The sequence below is a fragment of the Seriola lalandi genome, unplaced genomic scaffold, assembly GCF_002814215.2.
Source record: "Seriola lalandi dorsalis isolate HSWRI2012SDOR001 ecotype SW California unplaced genomic scaffold, Sedor1 jcf7180002054554, whole genome shotgun sequence".
Classification (NCBI taxonomy): domain Eukaryota; kingdom Metazoa; phylum Chordata; class Actinopteri; order Carangiformes; family Carangidae; genus Seriola; species Seriola lalandi.
Genome location: NW_019525107.1, coordinates 1,444,055 through 1,460,566, shown reverse-complemented (window position 1 = coordinate 1,460,566; position 16,512 = coordinate 1,444,055). Strand labels below are relative to the sequence as shown.

The window sequence follows — 16,512 nt, the reverse complement described above, 5'->3', positions numbered from 1 at the left end:
AATTTAATTGCAAACTGTTTTTTTCTTGATTAAGGTAACAGTTTACTCAGCAACCTAATTGCAGAATATGTGGACACAGTGTTTCTGCTACAAATACAAACTTAAAGTAATACTTTGGGTTATTTGAAGTTGGGTTGTACGAGGTACTTATTGATAGTCAGTGTATTACCTGCAGTAGGTCTGGCTCAGTGCACTCCCAGTTTGGAGAAACAGGCAGGAGTATCGGCACAGAAGCTGAGCCATTCAGGAAAAAGGTATTTTAGCCATGTAAAAAATGCCATCCTAAAAAACAAAACAAAAAAATCAGTTTAAGTGTATGCTTCATTTTCAATATTTTCATTTTTTCGTAGGAATATGGATCTGTCTGTATAGTATAGGTTTGTACATAGTTACATGCCTCTGTTTTATTGTTTTATGATAGAAATCTATGATAGAACGAGTGCAGTAGTAGAGATATGCCATATTTGCTGACGTACAGTGAACTCACAATTATTCAGGGTGGCCCAGACTGTTTTTGTCTGTTTTACACTAGTGAATGTTATGGCTGCATTTAGGTATTGTTCTACTCTGAACATGCAGGCAGTTTATTTTTGGGACTATCTTGTGGGGGAAGGGTAAGAGAAGTAAAGGAAGTGTTTAATTTGGCTTAGGGATTTTATCTCGTTCTCAAAGCGTAAGATCCAGCAGGCGTGGTCCTGTCTGGGGGAATTCCTCCTTCTAAGTTCATCAGTGAAAAGGGGATAGATGTCAGGCTTACTGAAATGCTCTGTTGTCAAATTTACTGTCCAGATTTACTTTATTTATTTTATACCTGTTTCCAGTTGTCAGCTGTGTGCTATCCGAGGCACATTCATTGTAAACCAGATGTGCTTTAAATTTTTAATATTTATTGACTGAGTCTGTTACTTCAGAGGGGATCATTTTGCTGCCTTCAATCAATATATGAATCATTGCAATTTATATTGAAACCACATCACAACCTGCTAAATCTGTGTGATATGCTGGTGAATGATCCCTGCAGGGAAACTGTCTAGACAGGAAGATTCCCAAGTCTAGGTGAGTTAATAAACTGCAAGTTATTCTGCTGATGCAGTCAGTTACTAAATAGAGAAAGTCACAGCTTTTAAGCATGAATCATACTGAAATGTTTTATCTAAAGTTAAACAGGATGTTACTGCTGTTAAAAAGCAATAACAGGGTTATTATCCATTCCATCGGCCATTGTATTTAATGGGACTATAGGGGATATACTGCATAAAATTAAAAAATACCTGTGACTTTGTTGATATATTTGAATATTTTAACAGGTTTAACTCGAAACTGTGCGAGACATCAGACCTTTAAAAGTGTAAATGATGCAGGAAAAGTCAGAGACGTCTCAAGAGGCTCTTTCAAAGCTCCTTGTTGACCTTGGACAAAAGTAATGAGGGGACTACTGTTTATCTCCCATCCAACAGCTTTTCCCCCGACCCTCATTCATAACCATATCTTCATCCTGCACTCTCTGTTTGCTTATCCAAAGTCTGCTCAGAGACTGACTTAGGTTTTGGCTGGCTTTGATTTCCATACTTGTTTCTAAAGTTGGATACTTTGCAACAGTATAAGACAAAAACTTCTTGTGCAAGTGTTTAACCGTTAAAACAACAACTGCCAAAACCTGTTAAGAGTTTAAAGGCAAGTATTTTTCCTCACAAATTCTTCCCATTAACAACTTCTTCAGTCCTACCATATTAGGATGAAATTCAGAAGGCACATAGGCACATGGGCTTATAAAGAGAAATTGAAATTGTATAATACAGAAAATGAAAATGAAACATGAGCCTAATGAAACGGCCCTGAGTAATACAGGTAAAGTAATCCTATCTATAGGGTTTGGCTTGTCTGACCAGCCAAAACAAAAGGGCTTCACACCCGGAGAAATCCAACCTTCACATCACTCAGTTTCCCAAGATCCCTCTCCTTGAACCAGCCTCCAGAAGATAATCCGCTTCTTTGCAAGTGTCCCTGCCCCTTGATCCTTTGTTGAGGGGTGACGGAGGGAGTCTGAAGCAAGGGTTTAAAACTGTGACGGGAGAAGACGAGAACCAATCAGAATGGCTCGACAAAGTGGGTACCTGATCCCCTCTCACATGCTGAACCCAATAATTGGCCTCAGGAATGTTCGCATTTCTGTGCTTTAGGGTTTCGTTAAAAGAAGTAACGCACACTGGGTTTTTTTTTTTTTTTTTGTTTTTTTTTTTGGAAGGTGGCTAAGATTCGCTTTGATCCTTGGATTGGGGGGGGAAATAAATGGCTTCCTTCACTGAACACAGAGGACAACCTGCAGGAAAGTCCCTTGTTAGGCTGAAGCTTAAGGTCACATCTCTGCTAACCAGAGTGTGGGCGGATTTGCTTCAGAACATTCTTGTCTATTTTTGGTCATTAAAAATTGCACCCTGTCAAAACAAAATTGCTAAATCACTCCATTCTAGAAGGCAAGAACAAAGAAAAAGAAAAACAGCAACAAGCAATGAAGAATAAACAGAAAACTGTGTTCTGTGTGTCTCATTCCCATAGGCTGCGAGGTGCACATGCATTCTTGCTGTCTGGAGCTGACCGATTTGATCTTCTTGTGCTGCACAGATGTGGGTGTGCCAGTGTGCTGAGCAACAGTTGGCTGTGCCTGCTACCACTCAGAGCGTTCTCTGAAAACATGGCTTTCTTCAGTGTTTATTGGTTCTTGTCCAGGCCTAACCTCAAATGGGGAGGTGAGGCCAACCGCAGCAGCAGACTGCCTACTGTGCTGAACCTCTGTGACGATAGCTCTGGAAAATGCATGTATAGAGTTTTACATTAGGGGAGAGACTTGAATACAAAGCATCTTTGAAAATGCTGGCCAAATATAATTCAGGTTACATTAAACTCGTGACAGTTTTGAAAATGACTGTAATATTTAGAAGCTGTGGGGAATGTGCAGTGATTTAACGAGTATCTTGGCAGGTGATGTCCCCTTACTAGACCTTATACACCCTGTTCTGTTCAGCACCCTCTCTGGCTGCAGGGCCTCTGGAGGAGAGTGTAATAACACCTGCAGCTACTCAGCTCCTGAGATATTTTTATCCCTCCAGGGAATTCCACCTCTCTTCTGTTCTCCTCATAGGTCTCCTGTCTCAATGCATGGGAACTCGACATAGATGTCACCTGCCTCGCTGCATTTCCTTCACTCTCGCTGGTGTGCCGTGGAACCTTTTAAGAACTGTTAGTTGTGTTAACAAGCATACCCACAACTTTCCATTATAGAAATGAGAGCAGAGTTTTTGTATCAGGGATGACGTAAGCCACCAGCAGCTGCGGCAAAACCCGCCTCTTGAACTGAATTTTCAGCCCTTCACTGTAGTCCTCCTGACAGCACGGGCAGTGTGCTCTTCCCATCATCGTTCAGAATGAAATCCAACAAAACAAGCGCAGATGACTTGGAAAATATGCCGGCATTTGGAACAGAAATGCAATGTCAAATCAAAAATGGCTTTGCATTTGTTGCTGTGGAATTGGTTTATAGGTACATTCTGCCAGAACATACTCTATCTAATGTGACAACAGCTGAAGGCATTCATAATAGTGTTATTTATAATGATCCATAACTGTGACCATTCTTCAAATGAGGGCTCAGCCATAGTTCTTTCCCATTTGGTGTTTTTTTTTTTTTTCTTTTGCAAATAAATTATTTTTATCTGCAAGTGAAAGAGGAGCCAGTGTACTGGGGGATAGGTAACTTAGCTGAGGCACAGATGGTTCATATCCTTCATATGTTACTTCCATGTTAGTTTGGTCCACTGGACCATGTTACACCAGGACTGATGGCAAGCCAAGTTAAGACTGAGCTTGGAAGAACTCGTTTATACTCTTGTTCATTTTAGATTCTTAATCTCTAACCTTTTAATTTCTGTTTGCACCTGTTTTAATTGATTCTTGTCATTACATTATTTATGAATTGACATCATTGTAAATTAGCTTTGCCCTCAGTGATTTTTGAGTTTAAAACAAGCCATCAACACATAACTTTCTGTCCTTCCTATCTTACTCTAGGTCTTTGCGGTTAATAGCGCTTTCATGCTTTCTCTGTCATCCCATTTTGAAGGATGTGAGATTGTTTTTGGCTGTAAATTGTCTATTTTAGGGGCCTGTAGATGTGGACGTTAAACAGGAAGACTCATTTATTTTTATTCAAGTTGCGTTCCCTGATTTAATGCATAATCAGAGCAGAAGCAACCTTCCAAGCATTATTAGGATAAAAAAAAAAAAAACGACAGCAACAGTGAATGGTGTTGTTTATGCCTGGAGACAAAAAAGGAATCCATCATGTTTTTCATACTGTAGTATCAGATGATCCTCCAGAGCAAAGTACCCATTGTCACTGTCTTTGCGTACCGTGTAAATATGTTTCAGATTTCCTCTTAATCGTTGACTAAGGGCACCTAGCCCGTGATACTCACATGGATACGTTTTTTTTTTTTTATCTGGATGTTTGAGATTGTTAAAGATTAGAGAAGCGTTTTCATGCTTGTCTGTGTGGGCTGTGATGAAAGTTGACCTCTTCTATTTGCCCATGGAAATTATGTGCTGTTCCGAGGCCAGGTCTGATTTCTCCTCCTACCATTTTTTCTTGTCTAATTCCCACCTTCGGCTTTCTCATGGTGCACACGTTAGCAGAAACAGCTGTCCTGTAATTTCCAATGGGGAGGACGGAGGGGATTCTTGAAAGACAAGGATAACCACTGAATACCTTCTCTCCTTCCTCCCTTTGATTTTCGTCAACATCAGACTGCCTGCCATCTGACTGTCCTGTTTGCTCTTGAGCGCAGACCATCTGGAGAGGAGCAAAGCCATCTTTTGTGCTACAGCCCTATTATGTTTATATTAATGGCATAAGCAGCTGAGAAAGAATATTTTCACTCTCCGTCACTTCTGTGGACTTTTTTAAGTCTTGGCAGAGCTAACAGGGAGTATTATTGAAAAAGTTGAAAAAAAAAGGAAAGATACTTTGATGTGCAGATGGCGCCCAAAGAAGAGTTCAGTTCAGCTCACTGCAGGTTTTGTTGTGATGTTATAAGCTCAAAGTGCATCTCGGGTTACCAAACAAACAGTAAGTTCAAAACTCATGGTTTGAGACGCTCAACATGTTGGAAGTGCTTTGCGTTCCAAAAGCTTCACCATGGTTCCCTGCCAAAACCCCAGTTAATTGTGAGATCGCCATCCCAAATAGCATGACTTTGGGAACTGGTGGAAAGTGGCTTTACCAACATGAAATTATTCCATCCAGCCAGGACGCCTGGAGGGTATTCTCTTCCTGGCCAAAGAGCCTGGAGGCTATTCTTTTCTCACAAAGTCAGGCCTTCATGAGCGATGTATTATTGCAAAGATGCAAATGTTTCATTTTTCTGCACCTCAATGGAAAGCTTTACATACTGTCCGTTGCTGCTCTGAAGGCCCAATTTGTACCATAAATTGTTGCATAAGCTGCATACTTGAAAAGATTTTGTCGACTTAGCCTACTTTTCCCACACAGTGTAATGATGAACTAATCGAGTATGATACACAGGGGGGGAAGTGAGTTGACAGACTGAGCTAGTTCTGGCCTGTGATTATGTGGGACAATACGAGTGTGGCCAAGTCAACAGGTGGTGTCAGATTAGTTGGTCTTGAGGCGAGAATGAGCAAGAGAGAAAAAGAGGGGGGGGGGGGGGGGGGGGGGTAAATCTAACACTGCCACCACCATGAGAGTAGAAGAACCAGAGCATTATCACAGAGCCATCAAACAGCTGCTGCTACTTCCTCTGTAAAGCTGAGCTGGCCCACAAACCTTTAAATCATCTCAGAGGAATCTGTTATATTAAAATAAAAATAAAAACTTTTCACACGCACACCATTTTTAACCAAACTCACAACATGGCTGTAAGAATGGTTATATTGGTCTGTTGATACTTTGGTCCAGACTTAAATATCTCAATAACTGGCAGATTGATTGGCATGAAATTCTGAACAAACATTCCTGGTCCCCAGAGGATGAACCCTACTGATCTCTGTGATCCCCTGACTTTGTTTCTAATGACTCCACGTTGACATTTTTGTTTTTTTTGTGAAAGTTATTACAAGCTGTTGCATGGATAACCTTACAATTTCCTGATCCCCAGATGATGAATCCTAATGTCTTCGGGGATCTCCTGATCTCGTGAAATGGTTTTAAGTGAAATATCTCAACAACTGTAAGATAGACTTTCATATCCCCATCAGGATGAACTGCAATGCCTTCATAGCCATCATCAGGCACTACCACCATACAATATTTTGGTTTATTACCAAGTAGCTACAAAACTAATGAAATTCCAGCCTCAGCTCTACTGCTAATTAGCAAAAGTTAGCATGCTGACATGCTAAACTCGGACTGTGAACATGGTAAACATTATACCTGCCAATCATCAGCATTGTTAGCATGAGCAGGTTAGCGTGCTTACTTAGCATTTAGCTCAAAGCGCCGCTGTATCAATGTACAGCCTCACAGAGCTGCTGGCCTGGCTGTAGATGCTCAGTGTTGATATAGTATGGCTAAAATGCAAATAAAAGTTTTGGTTAAGAATCAAAAATACTTCAGTTTCTGCTCTGCATTGTGGATTATACTTGTGTTATATGCTTTTATTAGATGTTTTTATTAATATAATTTGAATATGTACAACTGAGTGTGAAGTTATGAAGTATCATGAGGGTTTAGCTTCAGTGCTGGGAGCTCTGTACAGAAACGGCTGTGTGTGTGTGACTCCCTCTGCAAAAAGTAAATAACTCTTCTTGTAGACGGAAATCCACAGTTCTTATGCATCAATTTATTGCAGCTGAAGCTCAAGTCGGTCTTTGTCCTGAGGTGCTGCTGTGCTGCAGCGTCAGCTTAATGTTAGGACACCTCAGATCCTTGATCCCTCTTGAGTTCTCCAGTGGGAAGGAAAGAAGACATCTTAAATGACACAGCAGCGCTTTCAAAGGGACTCTTTCTGTTATAAATAAACAGGCCTGGGCGGGCCAAGCCGGAGCTGCTCTTCCCCTCAGCCTCAGCACCTCGTCCTGTCAGCTGTCGTCTGGAGGGGAACTGGAGCTGGCCCCTCGGTCCCCTCTACCCGGCAGGTCACTCTCTCAGAAATGTTACCGGAAACACGCGCTATTTATAAACGCTACGAATTATTCTCACGGTGTTTATGTTTGATGTCACATGTAGTTCAGGTGAGATAGGGTATGATTGTATTTTTCCAGTGACACTCTGATATCTTTTTCTTTTTTTTGTATTTGCTGTAAGTTAAACATTTTAGCTCTGCCTTGTCTTAGTCTCAGAGCATAAACATTCATTGGGATATGTTTCTCACAATAAGAGCCCCAGTAGTTTTAAGAGCTAAAGCTCCAATCCAATAAATTCCCTTTCCCACAAACCACAGAGCCTTATTAAAACAGAATAGCTTCACTCCTAACTGATAATTGTTTTCCTGTTAACAAGTTGTGTTCCCAGTGTTTGTGTGCATCCATCCATGTGCGCATGTGTGCATTTCTTAATACCTGCATGTGTAAATAAAGGGTGTGGCTTCAGGTCTTTTGTTCATTGATGGTGGGGGCCTTTAAGGTTGCACCATTGGACAAACTGTGGTCATGATTCTTGGTGGACTGTTGACGCAGGGTCCTGCTGGGGCCCCTGCTGGGGTTGTAATTGAAAAGGACAAGGCTTTCTGAGGGTGTCAATTGGGTCTTCACGCCTAGGGACGTTTGGGTGGAATGTGTTAAACCTCTATTATCCCACCCACAGTGAAAATGCAATACAGTATAGCTTTTAAAAAACACTTTCTGCTACCTGTGAAGTAGCTTTTAAGAATATTTAGTTTGGGAAAACCCATATACTGTAGCTAGAAAAAAAACCCATACTTTTGGCAATTGAATATAAACTCATCTGCTGTCTTTTTTTCTTTTAAACTTCTAAAATCATAAGAGAAAAATAAATGAAGGGACTTGTTAGGCTTGACTCCACTGCACATATTTCAAGTCTTGTGATTGTGCTATCACTGAGGCTGAAAAAAGCCCATCAGAGATAGTATTTTGGTTATAGCGTTATGCTGGGGTGTCTGGTTTCACACCGTGCTTACGATCTCTGCTCTCTGTCTGGTCGTGGTGTCGCCAGGCTGTGACCTTTGGCCTAAAATACATCATGGTGACTCACCCACAGTTTGCAAATTGTGACGTTTTGGAGTTGATTCAGACACATGTAAAGCACTGAATAATACATTAATGAGTCCTTGCGTTTTGTCATTTTAATCTATTTGGAGTATCGAATAAAGGTTTATTAGTATAATCATTTAGTGTCAGTCACAGAAATGTGTGCTGATGATTTCCATTTCTTTTTTCTTTGGAACTTTTATTCAATTTATCTATTTATTTCAGTAAATAAATAGAGACACACTTTAAAGGGAGTCATTTGCAGCATAACAGCATCCGTTATAGTGGAATATTTTTAGTGACAGTCCTTTATAACAACAAAGTTTTGTTACAACAATCCATCTCACTCAGTTAAACACCTAGGTATTGTGTAACACAAGTCCACCTTTGTGTAAAGTTGTAGCCTCGCAGTCATTCCTTCCATGATATAGACCTGCTTCAGTCTCTGCACCCGCTCAGTTATGACCGGTGGTTTTGTATCTTTCCAATTCACCGTTATCATTTTCGCTGCAATCAGTAGAAGTATCCACATTATACAGTAAACCTCTGATCTGCTTCATAGGATTTCAGTTTCTTTCTTGCTGCAAATTTAATTGTGCAAAATTTATTTAATTCTGCAAATTTAATTGTGCACCCTGCGTCAACAGTCCACCAAGAATCATGACCACAGTTTGTCCAATGGTGCAACCTTAAAGGCCCCCACCATGCTGCAAATTTAATTGTGCAGCAAGTACCCACCATTTGATACAGTAAGGTTGGCTACAGTAAAACCTAAGGCCTGTCTTAAAATAGGCGTGGCATTAAGGTTTTACAAGCATGTACAAGTGTACACGTGCACTGGTTCACCCTCCTGTTCCTTTGATCTCAGCAAAGCAAGAAAGGAAGAAAAAAAAAACTCATCAACCAATTACTTTTTTTTTTTTTTCTCCAACTATAATTGTAGCTGTGTAGAAATCCTTTTTTTCCCCTCTGTGTTGCTGCACCACGTACACAAGTCCGAACAGGCTGGATGCTTATTTTGTGATGTTCGTGTAAAGAGAGGCAGTGTGTGAGGTGGTGTGTCAGATGCCGATTATAGCTGGAAGGCAGTGCTCTCTCGCCATGGACAACTTTTTGAATCTGGCTGTACCTCACATGAAGACATGGAGCAGATACGAAAACAACCAAAGACTATCTTATATCTTTTTGTTGAATATGTTTGATCATATCAAGGCATGGCGGCTATGATTTTTTTTTCCCATGCATTTCCAGGATACATCTCCATGGTTTCAACTTTTACCTTGTAAAGAGGAACGCCATCGACTTTTCACATCAAAGTCTTATTCCTGGTCTTGGGGGGTCCTGCTGCATGTGTGGGGAAAAAAACTGAATAAAGCCTTGTGTGGCTCCAGAGGAAGCACTCAAGTGATGTCATTTGAAGTAGCATTGGTTGGGGCTGAACACTACAAGTTTGAAAATGGGGGCGGAGAAAAAGTGTAGAGTTAGAAAGAAGTGAGCTTACCAGACTTCTGTAGTTTCCTCCTTGAGGCAACATTAGCTGCTACCAGCATAACACACCCGAAACTCTGACGGGAAGTGGCATTGTGGGTAGCGTAGGCAAAAGAGGAATGTGTAAAACTCTATATCATGAATTTGACAGTGTTATGTTCTGCAGTGCTATAAACCGGTGGAGTGCTCTCTTCCTCAGCCCATTGCACTCTGCTGCATCACCTTGCAATACCAACATATATCTGAAAGGGCATCATGCGTGTCCAGAGAGCGCGGGCTCCAGTGCCTATTTCCAGTGGGAGAACCGAGCTTATTGTAAAATGCATGGCATGGCCGTTGTGTGGGAGAGAGAATAAATGACCTGGGGGAAGATGGTCAGGCAGGCACTCCAAGCATTTGTTCAAAAATGCGGACTTATTCTTCACTTTTTACTCCCTGCTGTCCCCCCTCCTTCCCTCTTCTCCACAAGTCCCTGTTTCTGAGAAAAATCCAGTGTGTTTGTTGCACCCACAGTATTAGTCATGGAACACTTTTGCGAAGACAATCCGTGCACGTTGTCAAAGAGTGTTTGTCTGTTGAATGAAGAGCCTCCTTTCCACTTCCTCCCGGCCCGATCACTTTGGATTAAACCCTGTGGAAATGTCAAAAGAGCTGCAGAGAGCAGGAGGGCTTCACTCATCAGGCCCTTTATGCAGCAGGGGCCCAAGCGGAGGTTTTAGTGTCAGAAGTGGCAGTTTGTCAGTTCACCCACCTCACTCCAAGCAAGGGTTAAACATATGGAAAAATATGTGTCTCTCTCTCACACAAGCCAAAACAATTTCAGAGCTTCTCTGGTGCCACAATTTTGTTGTCTCGAGACGTCTGTCTCTCTTGCACCTGCGGAAAAAGGAAAATTTCTCCTCAGCTGATCCTCTTTCCTCCTTCTCTTTCATCGTTCTTCCACAACACGAGGCCGAGCATGTCGCAAAGAAAAAGGAAAAAAAAAAAAAACCCTCCGCATGTGCAGTTAGGAATTTAATGCACCTTTATCCCCGTGTGATGCTTTGGGGATGTGAACGTGAAGCCATAATTTATTTTTACATTATCGAGGTTCTGTAATGGACCTGATTTATTGAAACCCTGCTGTTACTCCCACACCTACTCCGCAGATTGCAGCGTGTCAAGTAAAGGGAGTGCTGGAGTTGTTCATCTAAGTGTTGCTGGTGCCTGGTGGTGCTTGGTGGGCTCCTTCTTTTCAGCCTACTCTACCTAAAGAGAAGAGTACTGTATGTGTCAAGCTTTCATCCACTTAATGCCCTCTGCAGTTTACATTCCATTCCTGTTTAGTACATGCTGCTACTTCAAGTCTAAGCAGATATTGTTGGTCTTAAAAAGGGAGAGCGAAAAAAGGGAGGGAGAGGGGAGGGAAGTTGGGGAGAGGTGGAAGGTCAAGGAGATTGGGAAATTCATCTTGTGGAGATTTTCTGTGAGTGCCTGCCCCCCGCTTGCATGAAAGGTCGCTCGCCATTTGAATCAATTGATTGGTATGAGCAAAATGGTGCGCTGCCTTTTCGGCTTTCATCTTTCTATGTTTTCCTATCATACGCTCTGGTGGGGACAAATGCGGACAGGTCGTTCGAGCTCAGGAGATACCTTTTTAAAATGCTATACCTGGGCCGCTGCTGCTGGCGGGAAATAGTGTCACATATTTCCACGAGAGAGCGTCACCCCCACGTCCAGTACGAGCTCAGTCCAGTTTCGTTAGTTTCTGCAACACATTGACCATGTCTTTTTTTTAAGATGTTTCTCACAGATTGTCCTGCAGCTGCATCAGTGGGTTTATTAGCAGAGTGGGCGAATCGAGTCCCCCTGAAGAATTCTTCTCACGCTGCCTCTGACAGGCTTTGGCTGTCACAGAGAGATGTAACCGGGATGGGAATGCCCAAGTGTGGGTGTATGATAGTGTCTGTCTGTTTGTGTCTGTGTGCATGCAGAGTGTGGGCGTATGTTTGCAGGTGCTACTGCATGTCAGTCCATTTGTGGTTTTTGGATGTCTTAATACATCATCTGCAAATCTGCTGACAAGTTTTCACTTTAGCTTCACTTTGTTTCATCAACTTCCAGTAACTTGCCTTGTTCAACTTTTTGCCATTTTTAATGTTTGGTAGAGCCGGGTGATATGACTGAAAATCAATATCACTATTACAAACTTTCAATGAATTAATAAAATGATTACTTTGGTGCTTTTTTGAGCCATGCACAGTGATTAAAAAAATTGATTGCGTTACCTTTAGGTTACAGTTTGAAAACTGACCAGAGTATTGGGTTGCAAAAACTGAAACGTGTTAATGTGGACGTAGCCTGAGGCACATATTTAAAGAGCACGGTTCATGAATGCGCACATTGGGGAAAGTATTAACCGCACTAACCGACATTAGCAAGATTGAGTTGGTAAGAAGTTCTAAATGTCGGTTTTGGTACTCTTTCAGTTAAGTGCCCACCCTTAGCTTCTATATCATATGGTAATGTAGTTGCAAGAAACATTCATTTGGAAAAGCCCAATTGGGAAAGTCTTCTTTGTTGGTGTATTACAGCAAACTCTGACATTTGTGATTCCGATACCTTGCTATTCTCTAACATCTGGAAAAGCAAGAAACTACCAAACCCAGTCTCGTGCATTCTGGGTTCGATTTCCTCACAAAGTTGTTTGCGAATTCTATCCAGTAGCTGAATCTAAAATTTATGATGTCAGAACTTTTGCCTGGTGTAGCTTATCCCTCTGTACCATAGAGCCCTATTCTTTTCCAGTAAAACACATAAGTCTGCACTGAGATACATGTTCCTTCATACTGACCCACGCCAGTTTCCCCATAAGCACAGACGTCGCTCTGCTGACTCTGCTTAACAGCCACGAAACAGCTCATGCTTCTTGGATTTTAGTCCAGCTTTTAGCCTAGTGAAGATGCACAGTGGGTTAGTTCTCTGGATTACAGATTTTCTTTCCTACCGCCCGCAGAGAGTCTGTGGGAGCAAGTCAGACGTGCTCAGTGTGAGCATTGACTGTGCGCAAGGTTGAGTTCCTTCCCCTGTTGTGCTATTCTCCCCTACAAATGAATTTATGATAATTGAGCAATATTTTACTTTGCTTCAGAATGAGGAAATTGCCCTAGTTGGCCTTGTACAGAAAACAGATCCATTATGTGAGGCTGCTTATATAGACCACACTAAGGCTCTGGTCAGCAAATTTTTAGAACTGGTGTACAAAACTCTTGCTGAGAGTGTTTTTTGCTTTTCATCTTCCTGCCTGACATTGTCACCAAATTGTAGCCTCAAGAATAAACTCTCCAGGATTCTCCTCATGGCCATCTGAGTAGTTGCTAAACCTCAGAAATTTGAGCCTTTGAGCTGTGAAAGGCTCTATAGAGTGTCTTTGGCAACTAAAAATGTATTAAGTAATTTTCAGTCTCAAGTGCCATCGGTATTCTTACCTCTGCAAAGTGACATGAGATTTAAGCCACAGAAATGAACTGTTTGTAATGTGTAATGTAACCTTGCCTCTGTTTGTTAGCACCAACTGCTTCGCCGTTCTTGTTCAGTTCAGTTCTCCAAACTTAATAACCATGTCATGTTCACTGTGATTGATGGAAAATCTCAAACAGATTTCAAGTCTCTGCAGAAATTAATGCAAACTATTGGTATTCTGAAAGGTAGGGCATCTTTCTAAATACTTGTATGTTTTTCAAACAGTCAACACTAATAGGCTAAACTCTATAGTCCATTTTACCGTGCATTCACTGCGAGTGACTTGGTTGAGGATTTGCTCTTCTGGCAAACTGAGTGGTGCAAAAGGTTGGATCTGTGTCGTTGTGTGAAACGTGTATGGACTGGAATCCTGTGCTTAAATTGCCCCCTATCATTTTGTGTATTTTATATGAAGTCAGCATACAGTAGGCACCAAACAAGTAGGTTAAGGAGCATTAAAGTCCGGTAGGAGTGGTGAATCTGGAAAAATGAATGCCACATTAGCCACCACCGCATTATCTCAGCATCTATGTTGAAATACTAAATCCCCATGATGAAACTTTGAACTTAGTTTCATCCCTCTAACTCAGATGAAACATTTGTTCTCGTTGTATTACAAATAGAAGCTGTGGAGAATTGGGAGGCTTGTTATCCATTTTTGGGAAATGAAGAAGCATGAAAATCTGATTAGCTGTTAATAGCCAGTGAAAATGTACATGCTGACAAGCCAGCCTTTTGTTTGAAAATGGAGTTGACAGCAGGTCTCCAGCTGCAAGGCTCAACGACAGCTGACGGTAGTGCTGTCTTGAAAGGATCTTGGCTCGGTCGTCAATCTTTTTCCAGAATGTTCAGCTTCCTGTCATGTTGCTTATCTATTGTTCATGGACCAAAATGCAGTTACTTCCCTCGGTCCTTCCACACAACAGCTGGGCAAACTTAAGTCCCATCCTTAAGGCTTCTTCTGTAAAGTGTCACCTGTCTCTCATTATCTGTGGATTCTGTTATTCCCCCTTTTTTTTTTTCTAGAGCCGCCATCGCTTCGTCTTGCAGGGCAAACATTGTGCATTGTGAGCAGAGTAATTCATAAGTAAACAGTGGAATTCCTTTTGGCTGGAATGTGTGTGCTGGTGTGTGTCTGTGTTGCATGTGTGCACGATACTTGTGCGTATGTGCGGTGCCTGCTTTTTAAAAAAAAAAAGTTTATTCCAGCGTATAGCTGGTGGCCATGTGTCCCATTGTAAATTGCGGCAAGTTACCGGAGCAAGGAGAGCTTCTGAGGCCGATGTCCTCTTAGGTTGGGGTGGAGTTCAAATAATTGAGCGGGTCAAGACCTTTTTCCTGAGGGAGCGATAACCTCAACACAACGGGTGTCTCAACTCCTAGGCTGAGAGTAAAGGTTGCGCTAGCTTTTTGAAACTGGAACACAGTAGCATAGTGAGAAAGTAAATTCATATGTGGTTCCCAACTTTCCCTAAGATTAGACCGGGCTGACATTCTCAAACAAGTGTAGCTTAGCATGTTAGCTATAAGATCAGATGCAAATATGGACTCATCCATCAAAGGCTAATCTGTAAGTTTGTGGAGGTTGTTTTTGCCCAGATGGCATCCAGTGTGACCAGATGATACCTCATCCCAAGGGAGTGGGAAGCAGGAGATGATCACACCAATGGTTGGCTGGTCGGCACAACTGAAAAGAATCTGGTTAGTCAGCAGTTTCCTTTTGAAAATGGCCCGGGATTGTTGTTGTAAGGGTGTTCAGTCAGGGGAGGAGAGGATTTGGGGGGATAGATCGAGTTATTTATTAGCTGGAGCCATTTAAATGGGAAAACTACCATGACAGAGATCGGTGGAAATAGGAACTGGCGGGCCATGCCAACTGGAAATGCCAGGCGTGGCATCCTGCCAGAGTCGTAACTAAACTTATAGCTGAAGTCTGGGCAGTCTGAATGCTGAGATGAGGTGAGAGCAGAGATAATAAAACCCACGCTGTGCTCCACTTGGGCAGGCACAGCGAACTTTATCAAGATGATCAGATACGAGAGTGGCTGCCTAAGCTTTGTGTCTCCTCATTGAGAGAACGTATGGGTCTATGAGGTGGACTGGAAGAGGAGGGAGTTCTTGTCTTTTTATTTATGTGACTTTGAGTAGTTTTGCCTCAGGCTAGCTTTCTGCGCTGAAGAACACAGTAAAAAAATGTCTCACTCCAAAACCCTTTTTTAGCCATACACTTGCTCTAGGAATGGCAATGTTGGCATTTATAGCTAGACAAGAACTTTTCTGAACTAAAACAGTCTAGAATTTAGTTAAGAAAAGTACAGATCTGAGCTAGCATCCAGTGCCATCTTACAGAACGTGAAATCAATACTTGGTGGTACAAACATATTTCGGTTGGTATCAAAAGAGAATCAGAGGTATCTTAACAGTGTTTCTCCTCAGTTCGGTGCCCTCACTGTAGCCTTGGGCTGGGCACTGCTTTTTCAGTTTCCACTCCCGTCCTTCAGTTACACCCCCTGCTATTGTTCCATTCATATAACCTGCTGAATGAATGACGGATTTTGAAGCAACCTGCCCTTCGAGGTGTTGCATTTATCTGAGGTGTTTTTACTGCGGCTGGAGATGACATAATGTTTCCGTGATAGATTCCTTCCTGATTCCTGGGTGAGGAGCTGGTTGTAAAAGAACTGGTCGTGGTATGCTGGATTTTTTTTTTTTTCCCTGGGGGGCCATGTTTAAAGCATACTTAGATAGATTTGTGTCATTCTATTCTGAATGTCAGCTGCTTTCCCAGGATTTGTTCAGTGTGTACTTGCATGTGTGTATTCACATGTGTGTCATTGCAGTCAGCTGTGATTATCTGTTGCCAACTTTAGATTTAGATTAGAAATACCCACATAGCAAGTAGGGATAATTTCTTTGGACATTAGTGCTATTAAGAACCTTTTGAGCTCTAAGCATGAACTCTTGAGAAGCCCTCTAAGAGATAATGAATGGTAAAAGTAAACATATCACAATGCCCTGTTTCCCGTCACAGCTTTTGTTTTCCCTCCACCCTTCCAGGGTCCATGTATAGCACTGGGTGTAACCTTTCTCTGCCTTCAACTGAGACTTCAACCCCTATAAATCTCTCTTGTGTTTGCTGCAGGTGACTCAGGCCTCCAAGGTGTGGGGAGAGGTCCCTCTGCCAGAGGACCTGGAGGCGGAGAAAGACGTCAAGGCATCTCAGAGCTTGCTTGACGACGATGAGGACTTTGCTGCTGATGAAGCTTCCGGAGGTATGACCCACCCCCACCCCCGCCCCCATCC

General features: G+C 42.1%; 1 protein-coding gene across 1 annotated transcript in view; it reads left to right on the top strand.

Annotated features, from left to right (window-relative positions):
- The window catches only part of hspg2 (heparan sulfate proteoglycan 2), a 93,896-nt gene that overhangs the window by 12,139 nt on the left and 65,245 nt on the right, over positions 1–16,512 (top strand). The window contains exon 2 of the mRNA XM_087176427.1: positions 16,352–16,481. Within this exon, the coding sequence (XP_087032553.1) occupies positions 16,352–16,481 (130 nt within the window). The remainder of the gene's footprint in view (positions 1–16,351; positions 16,482–16,512) is intronic.